The sequence below is a fragment of the Halichoeres trimaculatus genome, unplaced genomic scaffold, assembly GCF_033239565.1.
Source record: "Halichoeres trimaculatus isolate MK-OKI-2021-1 unplaced genomic scaffold, fHalTri1.1 fHalTri1_scaffold_4, whole genome shotgun sequence".
Lineage (NCBI taxonomy): Eukaryota > Metazoa > Chordata > Actinopteri > Labriformes > Labridae > Halichoeres > Halichoeres trimaculatus.
The window spans coordinates 30,099,390-30,120,029 of NW_027437182.1; the positions used below are offsets into that span (position 1 = coordinate 30,099,390).

The 20,640-nt window shown below is 42.1% G+C and overlaps 1 protein-coding gene across 5 annotated transcripts in view; it reads left to right on the forward strand.

The window, feature by feature from the left end:
• elavl4 (ELAV like neuron-specific RNA binding protein 4) overlaps window positions 1-20,640 on the forward strand; it is an 86,745-nt gene that overhangs the window by 11,679 nt on the left and 54,426 nt on the right. For 2 of the 5 annotated variants that reach the window (XM_074667673.1, XM_074667674.1), the window contains one exon: window positions 19,905-19,991. The exons of 1 other annotated variant lie outside the window; for it this stretch is intronic. In XM_074667673.1, coding sequence (XP_074523774.1) covers window positions 19,905-19,991 — 87 coding nt within the window. Of the gene's footprint in view, window positions 1-3,155; window positions 3,211-4,215; window positions 4,473-19,904; window positions 19,992-20,640 lie in introns of those variants that run through there. 2 more of the 5 variants (XM_074667676.1, XM_074667675.1) reach the window with 2 other exon arrangements.

Consider the following 20,640-nt stretch of genomic DNA (forward strand, 5'->3'; position numbering starts at 1 on the left):
AATCAGCGAGATGGGGTTTCACATTGCTGACAGTATGGCTGGCCTTCCTGGGTTAAAGCCACAAAAGCTTTTTAACTTTCAAAACTTTACAGGATGGAAGAAATATCATTTAGGTCCTCAAAAATTATTTAGCTTCAGTCATCATTGAAATTGCCAAATAACGCATCCAATCAGTGCTATGCAGCTTTTGGTGCAAGGTCTGACTAAGTGGGAATTGCACCAAGATGAATAGTCCTTATTGTCTAAAAAATTAATTCAATTCAGTTTGCATCTATTTTTCTACACTGAAAGAGAAAATTCTCAAGACAAGAGGCAACACTGCTATATCTAACAGCTAAGTGAAACAGCATGGCCGCCCTTGATAGAATATCTTAACCACTCCCTCTACCTGTCCATAAACATTGCTATAATGCACTGTGTGTACCTCAACTAGGACACGACAGCAGTGTGGTTCCATCTTCATGTGACTCTGTGCATCACCAGGTTACAAACAGACCAACGTTCTCCATAAAAACAAACACACTGTAGAACGCAGATTTTGTTTATTGGTAATTTACTGAGTAGGGGCAGTCACTTTCATTCCTTTATAAAACAATGGTCCTGCAGAGCAATTTGGAGAAAGGACAAGCACCTGTGAGAGAGTATTTTCACTTTCAAATCATTTTCTCATTAAGAAGAAAAGGTTATTTGGATCATATTATAGAGGGCAAAAAACAACCTCAAAACATCATCCTTTATTTAATAAGAAAATGATGACCCTCTTTTCCAGCAGTTAGAAGTCGGCTGTGTTCAAAGACAAAAACAGAGAGATGCGATTAGTGCTTCAGTCATTTTCATAAATCTGACTTCCCATTCCTTACAGCAGGGAATTAAAAAGCAACAATAAAAACATGATTGGGAGTAGAATATTAGAGGCAGTGAGGTGGAGAATGGTTTTTCTGTGGTCCAACTAAAAGCCTTTATTAAATTGAAAAGGTCAAAGCAGGAGGATAAAGCATGGACAGGAAACTGTGGATTTGTTGCCTGTACTATTCAGCTGCAAATTTAGCTTCTTTCTGCTCTTTGGCAGACAAAGATATGAAGGGACATAAAGGAAGATAGACAAAGATGTGCTTCTATTTTAATCCGTTTTCTTTGTGTTTTAGTCAGCATTACTCTGTCCCCCTCAGTAGTCTTACATTCAGTATGATCGGTACAACAAATATCCAGACTGCAAGTGCCAGCTTATTCTACTCCATGTGAAACAATAGCTTGTTCAGCCTATCCTTCTCTCTCCTTTCCTCTGTGTGCACATACTGCTCTGGCTTAATTGAAGGCATAGTGGTGATTCTCATTAGTATGTCAGGCACATGGTTCCGCTAGGCTAGCTAGCTTGCTGTTGCTAACTAGACATGTGGAGAGGTCAGAGGTGAAGTGGAGAGGCAGAGGAGTTTTAGTTCACTGCTTCTATATTTCAGTATGGTTTTCCTTTATATTATCTAATTCCTTTGTGTGGTCAATTGGGAGTTCATTTGTGTGGCTACTTCAGTGTATGGTTGAAATTCCCAGTTGTATTTATATACTTACACATTGTGTGTGTGTTATTTGCTAGGCAGCACATTATATACTTCTTATGCTGTAGTTTTGCAGTGGTTCATGTATGCATGCTGTGGCCATCAGTGAGTAGCACAAAAACATTTAGTTCTAGTGTTTGGTTTTTAACAATTCCTACTGGACCTCATCTGCTTTACTGAAAGGCCGAACACAGTATCAGTATGTTGTGCTCAGCTTCTCTTAAAGAAAGTGCTCTCAATGTTTTAAAAAGTGTAGACTAAAAGCAAACAAATAATTTTATATGGAGCATTTGTCTTTTGTTTCCTATCATCCCTTTAAAAAGGATTTGTCTATTTGATGTCCTCAAACAATGACAAGTGTCCTTTGTATAATTCCCTAGTGGCCAAGGTGACATCCTGAAACTGTTTTACCAGGGGAAAAAAGTATATCTAAAGAAAGGCAGCAAGTTCCACATTTTCTTTTGTCTTTTGCCACATAAAAAATTGCATCTACATTTGAGGATCAGCTGAATGAGGCTACACGCTTGAACTTGCAGTTAATTTGTGAGGTTCTGTGTCTTGTCACATGCAGCAAATTATATGTATTTGTGCTTTACCAGAGTAGTGTGTACCAACTTGTGTTTCAGTGAGTAGATTTTGGTTATGTAGGGGTTTTTTTTCTTCTTTGTGTGTGAAAATGTATCAATGTGAATGTATGGCCAAGTACTCTAGCCTGCCAGGTGATGGTGTTTAAGAAAGCAAGAGCTCCCTCTTCTTGTGTGACAGAGACAGGGTCCAGTGAGGAAAACCATCTTGGGCAAGTTTACTGGGGCATAAGTGTTATCTCTACATATTATAGTTATTTCTAAGCCGGCGTCAGAAAAATTTGATAATAATTATAAAACTATTGTTGGCAGAATTTGACAAAGGGTCTGTTTTAATTTGTCAGATACAGATGTTGACACTTAAACTGAGTCTTTTTAGGTGGTGTGACATTCAGACTATACAGAAGCATCCATCCCAATACTTTTTTTTTTTTTGTCCTTTGTCTAAACCTCCAAAAACTGAGCAATGCTGCCGTCGTTTTACTTGACGTGTGCGAGTTAAAACATGAACTGCAGGTGTATTCATATCCAGGTGAGGGATGATTATTATGTGGCGTCACGAGCACAAAGTCACCTTTGCTCTTTTCGCATCGCTCCCATCGTACGACACCTCCCCATTCCCTGTATCTTGGACCACACAAGCCAGCCTCCTCCTCTCCCATCCGTGAGCGCACCGCCCCATCGGCACCTCCTCAGCCAATGGGAAAACCCCGCACGAGGCGAGTGGGTATTCCGTATACGCGGCTTGTTGGGGGAAGTGGAGAGGGGCGTTTTCTGTACATCTCTGAGTGGATACTCATGTCGCTGTTTTTTGTCAGTTTTCCACCGGACAAGAGTGTTTTTCTCCTCCAGAGCGGGACGGAGCTGCAGGCTGGTCGTCCCCACCCACGGGTTCGCTCTGTTTAGTTTTTGGCTCCGCTTCACTCAGTGCTGCACCACGGCTGTTCATTCATCCTCCTCAGCACGCGGCCGCTACTCTGTCCGACCCTCGCGCTCACTGCGCCGACTTTCTTTAGTTTGTCTTCTAAGACTGTAACCGTGCGTTGAAAAAGCCTGACACGAGAATGGTTATGGTGAGTAGATGTGCGGGTTTTCTGTTATATGTTTGCTCCTTTACTGTGGCTGCTTTACCTCTTTCACTCCTTTTTAACTATCATAAAGCGTGCTGCAGCAGGCAGACAGGTTGCGTTGGAGTTGTTTTCTTTGCTAACACCACACATGTGAACAGCCGCTTTTAGTGAAATAGATAGATGCAGTCTAAAGATATACCCAGTCCTCGATAATTGGCTGCACCTGCAGGAACAGGTGAGTGCGTCAGATTTGATACTCCTTTGAATCTCAACCATTCAACTTATTGCTTTATGGAAAAGAGATGAATAAAAGCAAAGTAGATGATGATTTTTGGTCAAATCCGATTAATTTTATTTAGTAAAATTGTAATTTCTATTCCTCAATGGTAATTTTTTATTTAAGGCAACAGTTGAAAGCAGCCCTGTAGGCATGTCTGAGTGTGTGGATGTGTATAAGTGTGTGTTGTACATTGTAAGGGAAACAGACAGGGAGTACAGGAGAATAAGTCTGTATACACACCCATGTAAATGTACAGGGTATTTTAACATGCACCCAGTAATAGCTAATTTATATACACAGTGCTGCGCAGGCATCCTATTACCATAGTGCCTCAGGCTGCAATCACTCTCCTCGAGCTGTGCTGCGCGCTGCTCTGCCCGGCTCACTCAAGCACAGACCTCAGCACCGATTGATTGCTTTGCTGGGATTCAGAAAGCCTTTTCTCTGCCAAACCGGGCTGAGGCTGGCGTGTGCCGAGGAGGGCTCAGAGCCAGCAAGAGAGCGAAGGTGTTAACACTGAGGGAGGGGGAGGTGAGGCTGGGGGCTGACAGGCAAGCCAAGAAGCCAATCGCAGCCTCAAAAAGAGAGGTGAGGGGGGGTGGATGGGCGGGATCTGACCTTCCAGCTGAGCAGGGGACTGGGCGGGTGGCTGTGGAGAGGAGGGAGGGCGGTGGGAGGGGGAGGAAGGGAGGGAGGCTTGCTGCAGCCCGGCACTCTCTCATCCAGCCTCACCATTCCTCCTCTCAGCATCTGTAGAAGAAGGCGATGCTCGCTCTCTACGCCTGTAGTATGCTGCTCCCTGCACGCTGCTAAGACTCACGCTGGAACAAGAGAGACAGGGAGAGAAAAAAAGGAGACAGTGCGAGACAGAAAGAGAGTAAGGGATTCTCTTTGCTGAGGCGTTGCTGTAGCTGTTGTGTGGGGAGGGAGAGAGCGTGAGACAACGGCCAGCGTCTCCCAAATGGAGTGGAATGGGTTTAAGATGGTAAGACCGCCAACCTTCACTTTACTCCACTCCTCATTTTTTATCATCATTTAATTCCTGATCATCTTACAGCTGCTGTAGCAGGCTGCGGTTGTAGATACAGTATCACCTCCAGTCGCTGTGTGTTTTATATTCTCAAAGCACAGGCAATGCAGTGGTAGTATTGAACTATTTGTCTTGCAGAATGCGAAGTTTCTTCACACTGGGAGGGAAGGATACAGCAGGGGGTTATTGTAGACTGGCGAGGATTGTGGGCAGTAGTAGAAATGGGAGGGAGCAAGATATGGTGGTAGTAGTAGGTGTAGGCAAAAAGGTGAGTAAGGATGGGGAGAGGACCTTAGGGAGGGAAGGGTTAAATCAGGGAACAGCACCCATTTTATGTTGAAGTCAGGGCTGTAGGTGTCCCCCCCCCCCTTTTCCTGCCTTTGCACCACTCTGAAATATTTACCTGTGTATAGTGCTGCAGGAGAGGTGAAAGGTACATTGGTAATGCTGAATGAAAAATGATCACAGGATTGGACTGTGTTGGTTTTTCTATTCTTGTATGCAAAGCAGGCATGTTAATTATATGTGTAGACGTGTTATCTGTCATGCCGCTTGTGTACACTGTGAGTTTGTGTTGTCCATGTGTTGTGCCATAGCTGAAGAAAATAGGGAAGGTGTGATGGATATACACGAAGGCCTGGACTGCAACAGATTTTGATGTGCGTTCTTCAAGTTGAATTTGACTATTTGCTCATGTTTGTCTGTAAATATATGTTTTCTCACTTACATGTTTGAAATGTGAAGTGATGTCCTTATGTGCAGTTATAAGCCATCCAAGTCCTCAACTTCCTGAGACTCACCTAAATTCTGCATTCATTTATCCATCACGTCAAAGCAGCAGAGTCAGAGGTTAACTAGCACAACTGGCAGCCATATTTCCTTTCATCCTTCCTTCCTTCCTTCATCCTCACCTGTCATATAAGACATAGTTTGATTTCAGTGCAGAAACTGCGTCACTGTCCTGACTTCACAGTCAATACCAGTGCTGTGCATTCTCAAGGCATCGATCTGCTTTCAGAATGGTTCTGTCACGATCCTCGAAGTAAACTGACTTGCTTTCATTTTGCATGAAGAACATTGTGAGCATTATTCATTCAGTGGCAAGCAAATGTTTGATTGTTAGGCCTTTTTTAACCGGGCGCTATCAAAATGCTAATTGAATCGAAGGCGACTCCCCCTGTACGGTGACACTGACCAGAATGCTGCTTAGCGGAACACTGACAGCTAGCAGTTTAGCGTGTATAAAAAAAATTATGGAGGAGGTTAGCGTGTAATATGTTAGCAAAGAGAAAAAGTGTATCATTTTTATCAGGGATTATATTATTGAGAAAAGATCGAGATGGAGCTTGACATGAAAGACGAAGAAGAGGGAGGGAGGAGAGAAGTGGAATGTTAATCAGCATCTAAGATATTAGATATGAGTGTGTGCACCATGAAACCTCCTGATGGGAACCAGTGGGGCACCTCAGCCAGAGACAGGCCATCACTTCTCTCACACCCACACACACACACACACACACACACACACACACACACACACACACACACACACACACACACACACACACACACACAGAGATAGGCACAAACATACAGTGGCTGTATTACCCTCAGGCAGAACACCACAAGCTCCAAGGTTACACATCAATGCTAATAGGGTGGAGGTGTGTGAGGAATTTATTATCCACAGAGCATCGGCCAAGTGTGTGCTTACTGATTTGAATGTAACTAAAGACCAGGGGAGCACAGGGTGGGGAATGGATGCTAAGATGGGTAGACCTTGAATTGAAGATCAAAATGTGTCTCTTACACAAAGTCAAAAGTAATGAATTGAGAAGCTTCCAATTAAAAGTCAAAGTTTCTTCACTGATTTGGATTAAGTGATAGCTTGCACTGTCTTCTGTACGTCTGTGTTATGGGCTCAGTGCTTGAGTGTGTATATTAAGAGGGAGACTGACTTGTGTCCAGATGCAGAGTGACATGTTTAACTGGAGCCTGATTAAATCCAAAGCAAATAGAGAGGAGAGGGAGAGGGTCAGCCACTGAAACAACTGGCTCCTAATCTTTCTTTTGTGTGCTCCTGTGCAAAAGAATTGATTTGAGCGGTTGACTGCAGATAGGTGTGTCACATCATATCTACACATAATACATCTGGAATCCTTTTGGAAGGTGCAAGGAGAATGTAAAGTAAAAAAAAATAACATAACTTTCAAATATGGAGGCAATTCCTTTTCTTCTTCTTTTTTTAAGTTGAAATGCACTCTTATCTTACAAAATGTAGCTGCTTTTATTTGAATGGCTTCAAAAAGAAAGATTCCCTTTTGACCACTTGCAATCTCTGGTAATAAACAATTTAATAACAATCTGAGGCAAACCACCAAGACAGGAGCCCGCAGAATAACAACCAGGCTTCCTCTTTGTGCTTCCTTGATTTTTTTTTTTCTCCTGGGCTCACACTACTTATTTGCTTGTTAAGCAAGTTTTCAAAATGGTGAATGGCTAATTTGAAAGCTAGTGATTGTTTTACTGAGCAGCAGAAACAAGCATTCAGGTAGAGGACACGGATGTGGTGGGCTTTCTCCTTGGCATTTAGGGATTCTTTTTTTATGAAGTACAAGGTTTGTTTGTTTTATATGATTATAAAAAAGTCTGTGGGTGAGACAAAAGACAAAAAGTTGCTCGGTGACATTCCTCTTTTTGTTAACATTTACATATAGTTTTATCAGTTTTTCCATATTCAGAAGATGACCTGCAGTTTTTACACCCACACTCATTAGCTACAGAACAGTGAAGCATCACACAGTCACATTAACTGTTTGTGTTCATGTAATGGGGACAGAGTTCATGCACCTAGCTGTTAGTTAATATGCATATGGATGAAAATGCAGTCAGCAACGACTGTGTTTGTGTGTCTGGTGTGTGTGTTGTACAATAAGTGTCTCTGTTCCAGAGTTAAATGAACGAGGATCTATGGTCAGACATGGACAAATAGATTGTTAGGGGAGTCAGCTGTCATTATATTTATAGAATTTTTTTAAATGGAAGTTTGGTTATTTTTATAGAGGGTACAGGTAGGCCTGTCACGAAAACAAATTTCGCTAGACGGTAATTTTCCAAAATATTATTGCCGATAAACGATATTATTGTCAATATTATTTTGATTTTTTTTCCCATTTTTTCATTGATGTAATTATGATAAATGGAATAATAAAGTGAGTACACCATATCAAAAGCAAGAAACTTTAATTTCTTAAGAGTATTTAACTGTTATTAAAAGGTCAGGATATTTTAAATAAAATAAATTAAACAAAAAATATAATAAATTTAACAAACAAGAAAGAGAAAAAAAATACAATGAAAATGAAATGGACTCTTTTAGAAAAGAATACATGTCAATGAAAATGATTAATACTAATCAAAAACAATAAAACATAGACCCTGTCTCTAAAGAAAAAATGAAACTCCAAAAAAAAAAAAAAACAACAATAAAAACTATAGCCTAAATAAAAAGGAGTTTATACAGTTCCTGAATTGTTTGTAACATGTACTTTTTCCCAGTCAATCCGTACTGTCTGTCAAACATTTTTAACATTTCTGCCTTTCAACCGTATTGAAGGGCTGCATTTCTTTGGCAATGTAGCTGTCTTTGAGCGCCCACCATTTGACGCTTTTATTTCTATTTACTTTGCCGACCAAAAGCCTCAGTAAGAGCGGATTGTCAAAGAACAAGGCTCCGCTGCACCTCCCTCTTCTTCTTCTTCTTCGTCGCCACTATTTTCAAACAAATGCGACATATCAGCTCGTTGGTGTTCATGAGCTCACACTTTGTTCATTCTGATAAAAAACAAAATATTCCCACACTGGGACTGTGGCAGGCGGCTTAAGAACCGTATCTTTCGTGCCATCACTCATATTAGCGTGTGTTTCCTCGCTTCAGCTCACTCCCTGTGTACGCGCGAGCAGCCCCATTGCAAAAGAAGCCAAAGATCGCATTTTTGAAAGATGCTCACTCAGCTATAAATCCGCTATAGAACCTATGCACCCTGATGTTAGGAAAGATAGACGTAGTGAGCCATCTTCTCATTCAGCCTCTTTGGTCGAAAGAGAGGAGGAAAACAAACATGCATGCACGTGCCAGTTTATCGAGGCTGGCAAACTTACCAAGGACGTTTTTATTTATCGTTCGGTTAATCGATTTACTGATTATCGTGACAGGCCTAGGTTCAGAGGTGTATGAGTTAGAGATTTCATTCAGAAACATGATAGCTAAAGTTAAAGTTTAGAGGAATTAATTGTACAACTTAAAAAGAAGTTTTTTCCTTTTTTTTTTATTTGAAACTTTAAAATAGCATAATACTTCACTTTTTTGGATAAATACCCCAAAATGAAAGGTTTTCATTTATTCACTCTGTATGTAAAAGGGCAACTGTGTCATCTAACAGTGCAACGTGGTAACCCAGCTTGTTAATGTAAGATTTCTTTTAAAAAGTGTTACATCTGTTTATTCACAAGTGATGTAAAAATGTGATCCCTGTTAAAAAACAAGCCCCTTCATTAAACCAGGCTCTGTAGACTCTAGGTTTAAACAATAAACGCTTCCAGATTGTAAAAAAAATTGTGCAACTTGACATTGCTAAGATACGGAAGAAGAAAAAGATGTTTTCCTTTGACCTCACACTCAGGGTGAGACGTTGCTTTTGGCGTCTTTTGCGTCTTTACAGTCTGCTGTCTCTCAGCATTTTAGTGGTACAGTTTCAATACCAATATTTTAAATGTTCTATTGTCTTCAGATGTCGCCAGATGTCGCTTCCACTTCCTTTAAAACAAAAGCTGGATGGAAGCAGTTAATGAGCCAAAAGCCTGTTTGAATAAGTAGCCGCTGTAACAATCTCTGTCCCAATTAGCATGCTTTGGTTTTTAAATATTCCTTTTGTGTGAAGCCTAAACACACATGAAGACTCACAAAACGGTCATGTTGAAAATTTAATAGGCTTCCACAGCGATTTCCTTCATTTATTTAAAATGTTTTTTTTTCCCTTCTTTTTTTAAAAAGCTAGAAATCTGAGAGGCATGGCAAGGCATTCTGCTGTGAGGGGAGCAGCATTCACAAATACTAAACCTAATTCCTTTGGCAGCAGCTCAAACTGCTACAGACAGACACATAATCAGCTGGGGAGTGTTAGCGCCTCAGCCCACTAGCAAACACAGGACCGAGCCCTTGTTGTGCATCGCTGCTTTTCAGAATAAATATCCCGATGGAAAATACAGTGGGAGGAGAGAGGTATTCATGTGTATATAGCTCTTTGTTCAGTCAAAGCTGCAGAAGGAGAGACGAACACTGGCTTTCTTAGCTACTTTACTGCTCATTCTTTCTCCATCCCCTCTCGCTCTTTTCCTTCCTCCCTCTATTTCTCTCATCCTCCACTGTACCGTGTGTGTTTTTGGTATTTCGTACAGATGTTTGGATTTGAGTGGCAGTTTCTCCGGAGACTTTGCACAAGCGGCTGATTCGTCTCATCTGCATTTTGCATCCCAGGAAAAAAGGGGAACAGAAAGCAGCGGAAAGCATCAGCAGGCAGACAGGGAGTGTGTGTGTGTGTGTGTGTGTGTGTGTGTGTGTGTGTGTGTGTGTGTGTGTGTGTGTGTGTGTGTGTGTGTGTGTGTGTGTGTGTGTGTGTGTGTGTGAGAGAAGTGAGTGAGAGTAGGAGAGTGTGTGTGAGTCTTGCCTGTTGTTTGGCTTCTGCAAGCTTAACTGGCCCCCGTGCTGTTGCTGTGTGATGTTTAAAGGACATTTCAAGGTCACACTTTCAACAGGCCTCACTGCCTCCAACATATTAAACATTCATACATTTCTGTAGCCAGATGAATTATAGATTGAACATGCAACTGAACATGCTACAAAATGGCACCATTGTGGTTGGTAATAGACACATTAGAGCTCACAAACACAGCATCCCACACGGCAGCTTCCAGCCTGCCTTTTCTCATCAATTGCAACACCAGCAAAGGGGCGAAAAGGCTGATGCTGCTCTTTGAGATGTATGAAAAAATACCACAAAGGCATGAGAGGGGATATGGATGGTCCAATCGGCAAGTCAGTGATGAGTAAAGATCACTCCATGAAAGCTGACAGACTTTAAATAAAAGAAAGTTCTACCTATTTATAAATTAATAGAGCTAATACAGGAAGCGGAAGATTATACCTGTTTTATCAATCACCAAGTTATTTGGGTTTCCATGCAAATATCAAAATCAGCTTTTGGTGTTGTTGAAATGCTGTTGCGAGTAAACCAATCAAAGCCTCATTCCCATCCTACCCTGTGTTTATCTTATTTAAACAGATTAGTCCTGTTGAGTTTGGAGATCTCTGTTTCATCGACTCAAGTTTGAAGAAATATTCAAACTGTCGGCTAAAACCTTTAAGTGTGCTCGGCTTTGCTTCAGGAGATTTCACTTAATTTTTTAGAACTATCAGGCTAAGTCTGTTTTGCATTTTAAAATGTAGATTGTTCCATGCAAATAGAGTCGAAAAGCTTTTTTCTCTTGCTTCATGTAAACTGTATATATGATAAATTCCACAGGGAACCAAGTGGTTTTAATGAATGGAGATGTAACCAAGTCCAAGCTGGCCTGCAGTTATGACAAGTCTTAAAAAGGAATCACACTTTTATTTTTTAATCCAATTGAATGTAAATTAGACCGGTATAGTGATAGCAGTAGGGCTGCACGATTATCGCAATCGCAATGTCAGCACATGCAATTATGTAATCGCAAAAGAGGTTATCGCAATCGCAATCGCAATGTCAGAACATGCAATTCAGATTTTTCTCCATGATAACCAAGCAAGTCTGTAGACTCATCATGACACAACTTTTTTTATTAAATCACAAGCACAATCGCAATCGCAATATTGTCCACCTAATCGCAAATCGCACCTTTTCCCAAAATCGTGCAGCACTAGCTAGCAGAGAGTGTAATATTAGTTAAGGCTTGCAAAATGTTAGCAATTAGCGTACTGACACCAATTTTTCTATGTTTGAAGTACAGTAACTGCCAGAACTGTTGGAAAAATGCTTCTGTTTGGTCAGAGATCTGTTTCGTCTGTTTGATGTAGCTCATATGAAACCAAAGATACAGAATAAGCTAGCCTCATCAGCAGTTATTAGGCCACAGTTGTAGATAGTAATCCTGATAAAAAGAATATGGTTCCTCTCAGACAATAAGTAGTCTCTTTGAATTGAAAGAATTACAGTCCTCCCTACATCGTAGAACTACATGGATTTGGAGGGACTGTGATATCTGATGCTTATCAAGACTGATAAATGTCAGCGGCAGGCACAAACTGCACCTGTCAGATTGGGATTGGGAGGTATAGTGAGGAAAATGTCCGGGAGAGAAAAGGAAAGGAGTGAGAAAATAGGAACAGTAAAGGGATAGATGTGTGCTATCTCACAGCTGCACGTCTCTGTCAGTAGAAACGCAGTTGCAGAATTTGCTACGGCAATCAGCCACCGCCTTCTATACATCGCCTCCCCAGCAGATGCACACAATATATGAGCAGAGATAGTCTCCTGTGGGCATTTTCAATTACTCTGCACTGTACGACGGTAGGGGGGATTAATCTGCTCGTTTGAATGCACGCCACACTTAATGGTTTAGCTGGTGTGCCGTGGGCCTGGGCTGTTAACCGTGCTGGTATACATTCAGGCTTTTGTCTCTCTGTCTCCCCACTTCCTGCTGCAGCAGAAGCCATTTCTAAATTGCGCCACTCTCACATTTCGATGTGAAATCACTGAGATTTTGAATTTTACAGAAGATGGGCTCACCATAAGTTCTCAAGTCAAACTCTAAATTGATTGTGTAATCACCAGGGTAAGGGCGTTAACAGTTTACAGATAAACTGTTTGTAAAGTGACTGAGATGTTTTAGGTTTTTCCACTACAGCATATTCTGAAAGGGAATGTTTGAAGCAACAAGGTGGAATATCTGAACACCATTAACACCATTAAACCAGGAGTATGACCTGTGTGAAAACAGGATTGATGAGTCCTGATGCCGCTCAGCAGATAAAGAGGGTTGCCAAGAGATTTGCTTGACAATAAAAACATTTTAGCTTGTGCGTCTGTCTGATGTAGTAACCTCCTCTACACGTAGTTTCCACTTCTTCATTACCTCCATCAGATTGTTTACTCATGAAGACAGATGACGGACGGCTGTCCTCTCCCCTCGCAGCTATTTGATTATATGAGCTCCAGTCCAGAGCTGAATCAATAACCAGATTAGCCAGCCACTCCTCCTCACACACACACACACACACACGCACACACACGCACAGTCATACACTCAGCCACACCCTCACACAGAACCCAAGGCTGTGGAATGAATTCTCAAGTACAACGGTCGGTTAGTGTCTATGTGATTTAGCTCTATCTCTTTGCTGCAAGGCAGACACACTCACTCACTCACTTACACACACACACACACACACACGCACATATACGAGCATGCTGTGTCTGAGATGCAGCTGATGGGGGAAACAGTGATTAGATTAGGAAGTGCTCTGGCGCTGCTTCTCCTCTCTGCCTTGTTCTCGGCGTAAGTGCTGTGCTGTAGGTTTTTTTGTTCTTATCATATTCCTGCAGGCTGTTTGAAGCTTTTTAAAAACCTGTTCAACAAAGCCAATATTACTACTTCCTGCCTCAAACCAGTTTTAATTAGAACTTCTGTGAATTATATGAGAAAAACAATGAGTTCAGTCAGTGGATTTTACAGGTTCCTTATTTTGTTGCTCAAGGAAAATAATCTTAGAGACCATTTTCGGGGCAGTTCTTTCAGCCAGTTAAGTTTTCTTCAAGGTTTTTTTTTTTTTTTTTAATTCATATTACAGGTTTACTTCCAGGTTTGTGAAGCAGGGGATGAGCAGTTGTTTTCTCATGAGTTGAAATAGCACAGCTCTCCTGACTTTCCTTGTCCTGACCTGAGAAACACAGGTGGGCACAGTTACAGTGTACAGTACAATAGCTGAGTTATGTGAGTCTGTGTGTGTTTGTGCGTGTTTGCATATGTTTGTTTATGAACTTGCTGGTGGGTTTGAGTGTATTTTTGTAAAGATAGGAGACAGCCTCTCTGAAATGGCTGGTTGCCGGCACAGGTGCATGGCCGCTTTTACCTGCCAGCTACTTGTGGAGGTGGTGTCCTCGCGTCATGACACATGGTGCTGACTCAGACGGATCAGCCTGCCTGCTCTCCCTTTCCTCACTGTCTGTCCTGTGTCCTCTATCCTCCCTTCCAGCCCCACTGAAAGAAACGCCACCCTCACACAAAAATGAACACAAGCTGTTTTCCTGAAATGTGATCCAGAGTGTTGCAAATCTGGTTACATCGTCACTTAAATATATATTTATTCAAAGAACAAGCACAGTTAGTAGTACTGAGTTAAATCTCAGAAAACGTGAGTGGTTAAATGACAGGCGTGATGTAGCCTGACGCTCTTTACCTCTGTTCGTTATTCACAGCGCGCTTTGTGCTTACGATCCATTGAAACAAGGTTAATTCTTACTGAATACCCCCTACATGCTAGATAGATATCATCTCCGCTAAAACCTTTAACCACATTAATGACATTTAATTAGGCAGAGAATCCCATGTAGAGGATGAGACGGAGATTTAGCCTCTTTAATCCAGCAGAATGTCTAGCCGAGGGCCTCGACAGTGATCAGTCCCATCCGTCACACCGAGAGATTACAGCAGGACAGACAGCGATGCACAGCTGAGACAGCTTTCTGTTTTGACTGAGCTGAAGGCAGGGATGTTTGCTGTTAGCAGCGTAAGGAGAGTAGGAACAACAGGAACAGGAACAGAGACTGGCAAAGGTGTTGACTGGGATTTGATTCTGTTCAAGAGGAGCCTGCTGTTGGGACGATGGTGCCGCTTTGACTTTCAGCCGAGGATTGGACAGAGAAATAGGGGTCAGGGGCATCAATTGAGGGACAGTCCCTGGCACAGGAGTGAAACAAGAGGAACTGTGATGAGGACCTAAGAGGAAAGGCTAGGTTGAGGGCTGAGGGACAAGGACTTGAAGCTGACAGGCAAGGCCAGGCCTTCACTTCCAAGGCTCAGTCCCCATGCTCCAGGCTTCAGCCAAAACAGCCAGGCAGGTGTCCAGCTGATCTCACACCCCCACAAGGGAGGAACTGCAGAGCACCAGTCACCGGAGCTGCACAAATTGAAGTGTCATCTCCAGAGTCAAGATGCTCACCAATTTTCTGCATGCGTTGGTGCAGAGTTGGGATTCAGCCAGTGGACAAATGGCTTCAGTTCCGCCTACAGTTTGGCTGAGCAAAGGGAGACTGTGGTATGTGTGTGTGAGTGTGTAATTTGTAATTTTGTTGAGTGTGTTTGAGAGAAAGAAACTGGCTGTGCATGGAAGGAGCATTGCAGGTCTGCAATCGTTGTCCTTGAAGGATATTTTGTCTTAAGACTGCCCACAAAGCAGCATGAAAACGTGTTTGAGAAAAGTTTGTGGATTAAAGTTTTTAAGTTAAGTGAATCTGTAAAGAGAAGAACAAGTTACATAACTGCAGTCATGGACATTTAAATGCAGAAAGGCCACTTTTTGTTGTGCCATAAATTTAGCCCTCAGAAACAAAGTGAAACTGAAAATCACTTCAGATACAAAACAATAACACGACAAAGCTCTAATTATGAAATCCCCTGTGAGGATAAATGTTTAGCTTGTTATATTCATCCTGTCTGTCATAGCCCCTGAGAATAGATTGTTTTATGTCACCTCCTGACCTTTGACCTTACATTAATGTGTGTAGATTACCCAAGGGCCGTGAGCGAGTGTGTGGGAAAAAACTGCATCGATCTCCCTGAAAGACTGAAACATCACAAACGAGGAAAAAAAGAGAAGAGGAGAGAAGTCAAGCCAAAGCTAAATGAAAAATTGCTTACGTACACGTCTTTGCATGGTCTGGAACATTTATTATTCGGAGTCACACAGAGAGAAAAGAAGTGGAGGAAGACAGAGGAAGAGAAGAATCCATTTGGTAAAGTAGATGCAGATCGATGAGACTGGAGGCAGGCAGGCCAGAGTGCACCAGAGGAGGGGTGTATGTCAGCAAAGATCTGTGATGTGTCTTTGTGTATGTCCGTGCATGCTTGTGTGTGCATGAGGCATCCCAGATTACTTTCCCTGATTGATCCAGCCCAGCATCCGCCTGACCTGCAGGACGTTTCAGAGCTTTGGAAGATGCTGGTGGAGGTGGAAAGATGGTGAGAGGGAGATGGCCAGGAAGACGGGGAGCGGAGAGGGAAAGATAAAAATCAATAGCGCAGGGAGCATTACATAGAACTTTACCGGCCAAGACACAGATAGTAAAGTCGTATTAATCTCTTTGTGTCTCAGTTGGTTTAAAAGGAACTCCAGTGCAGTATCACTAACTCCAATTCACTATCACTCTGGGGTGCAAAGGGAGTGTCAGTGTAAGTCTAGAAGCATCATCTGTGGCTGGTTTCTGGTAGCAGGAACAGAATTAACAGCTCAAATTCCCAGTGAATTTGTACTTGTTTTTGTCCCTTGAAACATCAACATCCACAATAAATTAGTCATCATATTTTCCTGTATTAGAAAACCAAACAATCAAAAATAAATAAATAAGATGCATAAGGCATAAGGACATCACAAATGATATCTGAAGCAAGATGGTGAGGCGAAGTCTAGCAAGTCAGATGGTGGCATGCTGGCTCCATTTTGAAGCTGCCAGGCAGCGTGTCTATCAGCGGAGAGATCCTGCAGCATACCGTCTACTCTGCAGTCTCAACAGCCTCCATCTATCCTGGCCAAGTCAGGCTAAATTGATTGTCTAAGCTCCGGAAGAGAAAGGGGGAGGGAAGCTTGCACCAGACCAGCAAATATAAAGTGGTGGTTTGGTGGTGACAAAGGTAAAAAGGACAGGAAGTAAGACTCAAACTCCTGAGTAATCTAAACTTCAGATTGTGCTGTAAGTGTGTGATGGCTTTGTTAAGTATGAAAGTAAAACAAAGAAGAGCAGATTCATGTATTATAACCCTAAAAGAAGCTGCACTTGGCACATTTGGACTGTTAGAGGAGAACAAATGTTTACTCTCCGTTCTTGCTGAAGGCAGATCAGGCTTGTCCTATTTGACTGCAGACACCACTGGCCGAGTGCCCAAGGAGACAGGAAGCACTTTTGTGGCATCAAATATTAACGGCATTATAGAGTGTATTGATTATATAATAAGTTTTCCCGGCATCCCAGCACCAGCTGAAATGTATTCCCTGAATAATTGAAAATGTATCCATGAGCGGTTTCTCATCTCAATGGTTGCTGAATGTAATTGCATTGCACCCTTATTCCAGTGTTATTTGAGATTTTATCAGAAGACTCACACGTGTGTGTTCATGTGATAAAGCAAGGACAGCAAAAATATGAAAGATGAAGCTGTGTGTGTGTGTGTGTGTGTGTGTGTGTGTGTGTGTGTGTGTGGGTAAGTGTTACACTCAGGCCTGTTTGTTTTATCGAATGGTTGAGCATTGAATATTGAGCATTGAGTTGTGATTTAAAAAGAGGTTGCACAAACTTAAACTCACTTCGGAGAAATGTAATATCCCTTAGTGCCGACATAACAACCCCTCACACTGTACGTTGGCTGTTATATTGGAGACTCATACACATCTGCTTGCTGCTTCTTACATTTTTATCACCACATTTGTACATGCTACAATAACACTGCACTGTCTGCTTGCTGCGGCACACCATTCCCCAACAAACCAACAAAGTGTGTACAACAACAGCTTTGCAGAATGGGTGAAAAGTGCCATTGATGTTTCACCTCTGCCTAACATTTTCCTTTTTTCAGGGTAGCTTCTCAACGCTTTATTTCACAGAAGATAAAACACTAAAACACTGCTGAATCTGAATCTGACTATGTTGTCCTCTTCCTTTTTGATAGAATGAAAAGATTGAAACATTAATGCGAGCAGTGCCTGTAAACTGTAGCTAGTTAGACCACTTAATCCTCAGTGGTGGAGCCAGCCATAGCACGTTTGTGTCTTTTTGAGTGATTATAAATATATCTCCCCGGGGGATGTAACGGTACCTCAAGGGAACAATTTGAATTACTGAGAAGAAAGGGAATGCAGTATTATATTTAAACAGAAGAGGGTGCTATCTGTAGGCCACTTCTCTTTTTAGATGCTAAAACATCTCTTTCATCTGTACCTGCAGAGGTGCGCCAACGTAAATATTTCACAGCTGAGGATGTGCCATCAGTGTTTTCAACACAGACAATAACTACAGTTGGTGGCTCGCAAAAGTGTTATCACCAAATACTTTTCTTTATGTACAACTGCTCTCAGCTTTTGATAAACCATTGGACAGTCTCTTTCTACTGCTGTGTATCGTTACATCCCTACACCTCACTGCTTTTTCATGAGGTGGACTCAACAGCCAGATTTGGGACTCAGACAAGAGTTTCACTGTTTTTCTGATTAAAGATTGTAGGAGATTTTTTTAAAGGATAAATTCAGTTCAAACAGCTTTTACATTGTTTATAGAATAAAGTAAGACAAAATACTCACCCAGAAGGTTTTCCTGATCCAAGCAGTGCTTCGGGAGATATTTAGATCCAGAATCGTGCAGCAGACGTCCGTATAATGGGATCCATCGGGGCATAGACAGCGCCGCTCCTAAAACTGCATTAATCGTCCAAAAACTTGTGTTTTTCACTAATATTCCATCATGGTCCGCTCCGGGTTAGTCCTCTGCTGCAGTCTGTGTCACTCCAGACAGCGCTGTGTGGCTGTAATGACCTCTGAACTGAAGAAGACTTTGTTTATGATTGCTCCTCTGCACGTCGTCATGTAGCCTGCCGTCTTCCCCTGAAACAATGTGCCGCATTTCGCATGCGCGGAGGGGCAATCATAAACAAAGTCTTATTCAGAGGTCATTACAGCCACACAGCGCTGTCTGGAGTGACACAGACTGCAGCAGAGGACAAACCCGGAGCGGACCATGATTAAATATTGGTGAAAAACATGAGTTTTTGGACGATTAATGCAGTTTTAGGAGCGGCACTGTCTATGCCCCAATGGATTCCATTATACGGACGTCCGCTGCACGATTTTGGATCTAAATATCTCCCAAAGCACTGCTTGGATCAGGAAAGCCTTCTGGGTGAGTATTTTGTTCTACTTCATTCTATAAACAATGTAAAAGCTGTATAAACTGAACTTATCCTTTAAGTAACAAAACCATGGATCCACTGCTGTCTTTAGCTCTGGCCAAACTAAAACAAAGGTGGCTCAGCCTGCTGAATCTCTATCAGTATGTTTAAAATATCTCAATATCTTCTATTACCTGTCAGCAAGCAGAAACAATATTCCTTGTCCTCTTTTCTACCCTGACCTCTCTGCCCTTCTGTATCTTCTTTTTCCCTTTCAAGCTGACAGTTCACTCTCATTTAGACCTCCATTATGCATTCCTGCCTAAGTTTACAAGACACATTGACAACAGAACATGCACAGACTCTCTCTTTCTCTCCTCCCCCTCCACCACCACCACCACCTCTGTCTTTGAAGTATTGGAAGTGTCTTCCCCATTACTCAGCCCTTGCCTTTTTCTTCCTCCTCCCATCTGATCTCTCACTCCCTCTCCTCATCTCTGTGAAGGAGTAAATGAAGGCAGAGGTCATCCCTCCTCTCTCTTCCTCCTCTCCTGTTAAATTGGCTGCTTGTAGCATCCGTAGATAGCTGCAGGCATTTAAGCCCCCCCCTCCTGCTCTGGAGAGCTAGTGAACAGACTTCCTGCTCATTTGTGGCATTTCTGTCTCTTCAACCACAGGCTTGTTTACCCACAGAGAGCGAGAGGGAAACCCTCATTATAAACTCTGCAGAGGTCATTGCAGTCACCACACCAATCTGCTGCCTTCAACACACGCATGCAATTCTCTTCAATCCACTCAAATAGTTGAAACTACTACAGGAAGAACACAAATCTACCCCAATTTCTGCCTCAGCAATTTTATTTTTGGCACAAAGAAATGTTTCTACAATTTTAGACAAACAATTTCCAAATTTATCATCATCACAATCTTCTGTCCAATGACGAGCCTGTTATTTCAACCAGAAAAACCAAGCACAGCAGACGTCCTGAGCCACCTTTCTTTGTTTTAGTTTGACTGGTGGCATGACTGCAAAAGTGTAACTGTTGTTTTTTTCTGGTGACCGCCATTTTCCCCTTCATTCCTAACCCCTCCCACTCCCCACTCCCCAAATCCCACCACACAACCCCTAACCTTAAGTGAGTGTATGATGTTGACGGTGGGCTGTGCATCCCTCCCTCCCTGTGCTCCGCTCCGTAGGGGTCAACAGAGACACAGTGGCGTCAGGCAGAGCTCCCACAGCTCCAGGGCTGGGCAGAGAAGGGATTGCTGACACAGCCAAAGATGGTAAGGAGACTACTGCTGCCAAATGGATGGCACCAGCCATTTTACACACCCATGAAGTAACATGATCTGATTTTGTACTGTGTTCACATAAATACGCTCTGGTTGGTGATGCTGCTGACTGAGACAGTTGGTTGCAGATGAAGGATTGATGGATGGAGAAGGACCTGGGGTTGCAGGGTGAGGGGAAATGTTGCAGTGAGAGAAAAGCAATATCCAGCAGATGACAATTCAAGCATTTTACATACCCAAGGAACAGAATATATAATGCTGCAAGCTAATGGTTAGAAACGTAGATATTTTTACTCTATCTCAGCTGTGCCCTGTACCTCATCATATGAAACTCCTCATGTAGTCACCTGTGCTGCTTTGTACTTGATACAGTTTCAAGAGCTGATTGACTTTTTTTCCAACACTTTCAAGAAAGAAAAAATAAAACTTTTTTTCACAAGCTTTAGGGCTGCAGCTATCGAATATTTTAGTATTTGAGTATTCTACTGAAAGTTCCATCGATTAATCGAGTAATCGAATAAAACACATTTTTGTTAAGTTAAAGAGCAGTTATTTTTCAAATGAAAATTTGTTTCAAGCAAGTGTAAAATTAAGTGACTTTGGGTGATAAATTCCAAGTTCTGTGCGAGATGTTGAGATA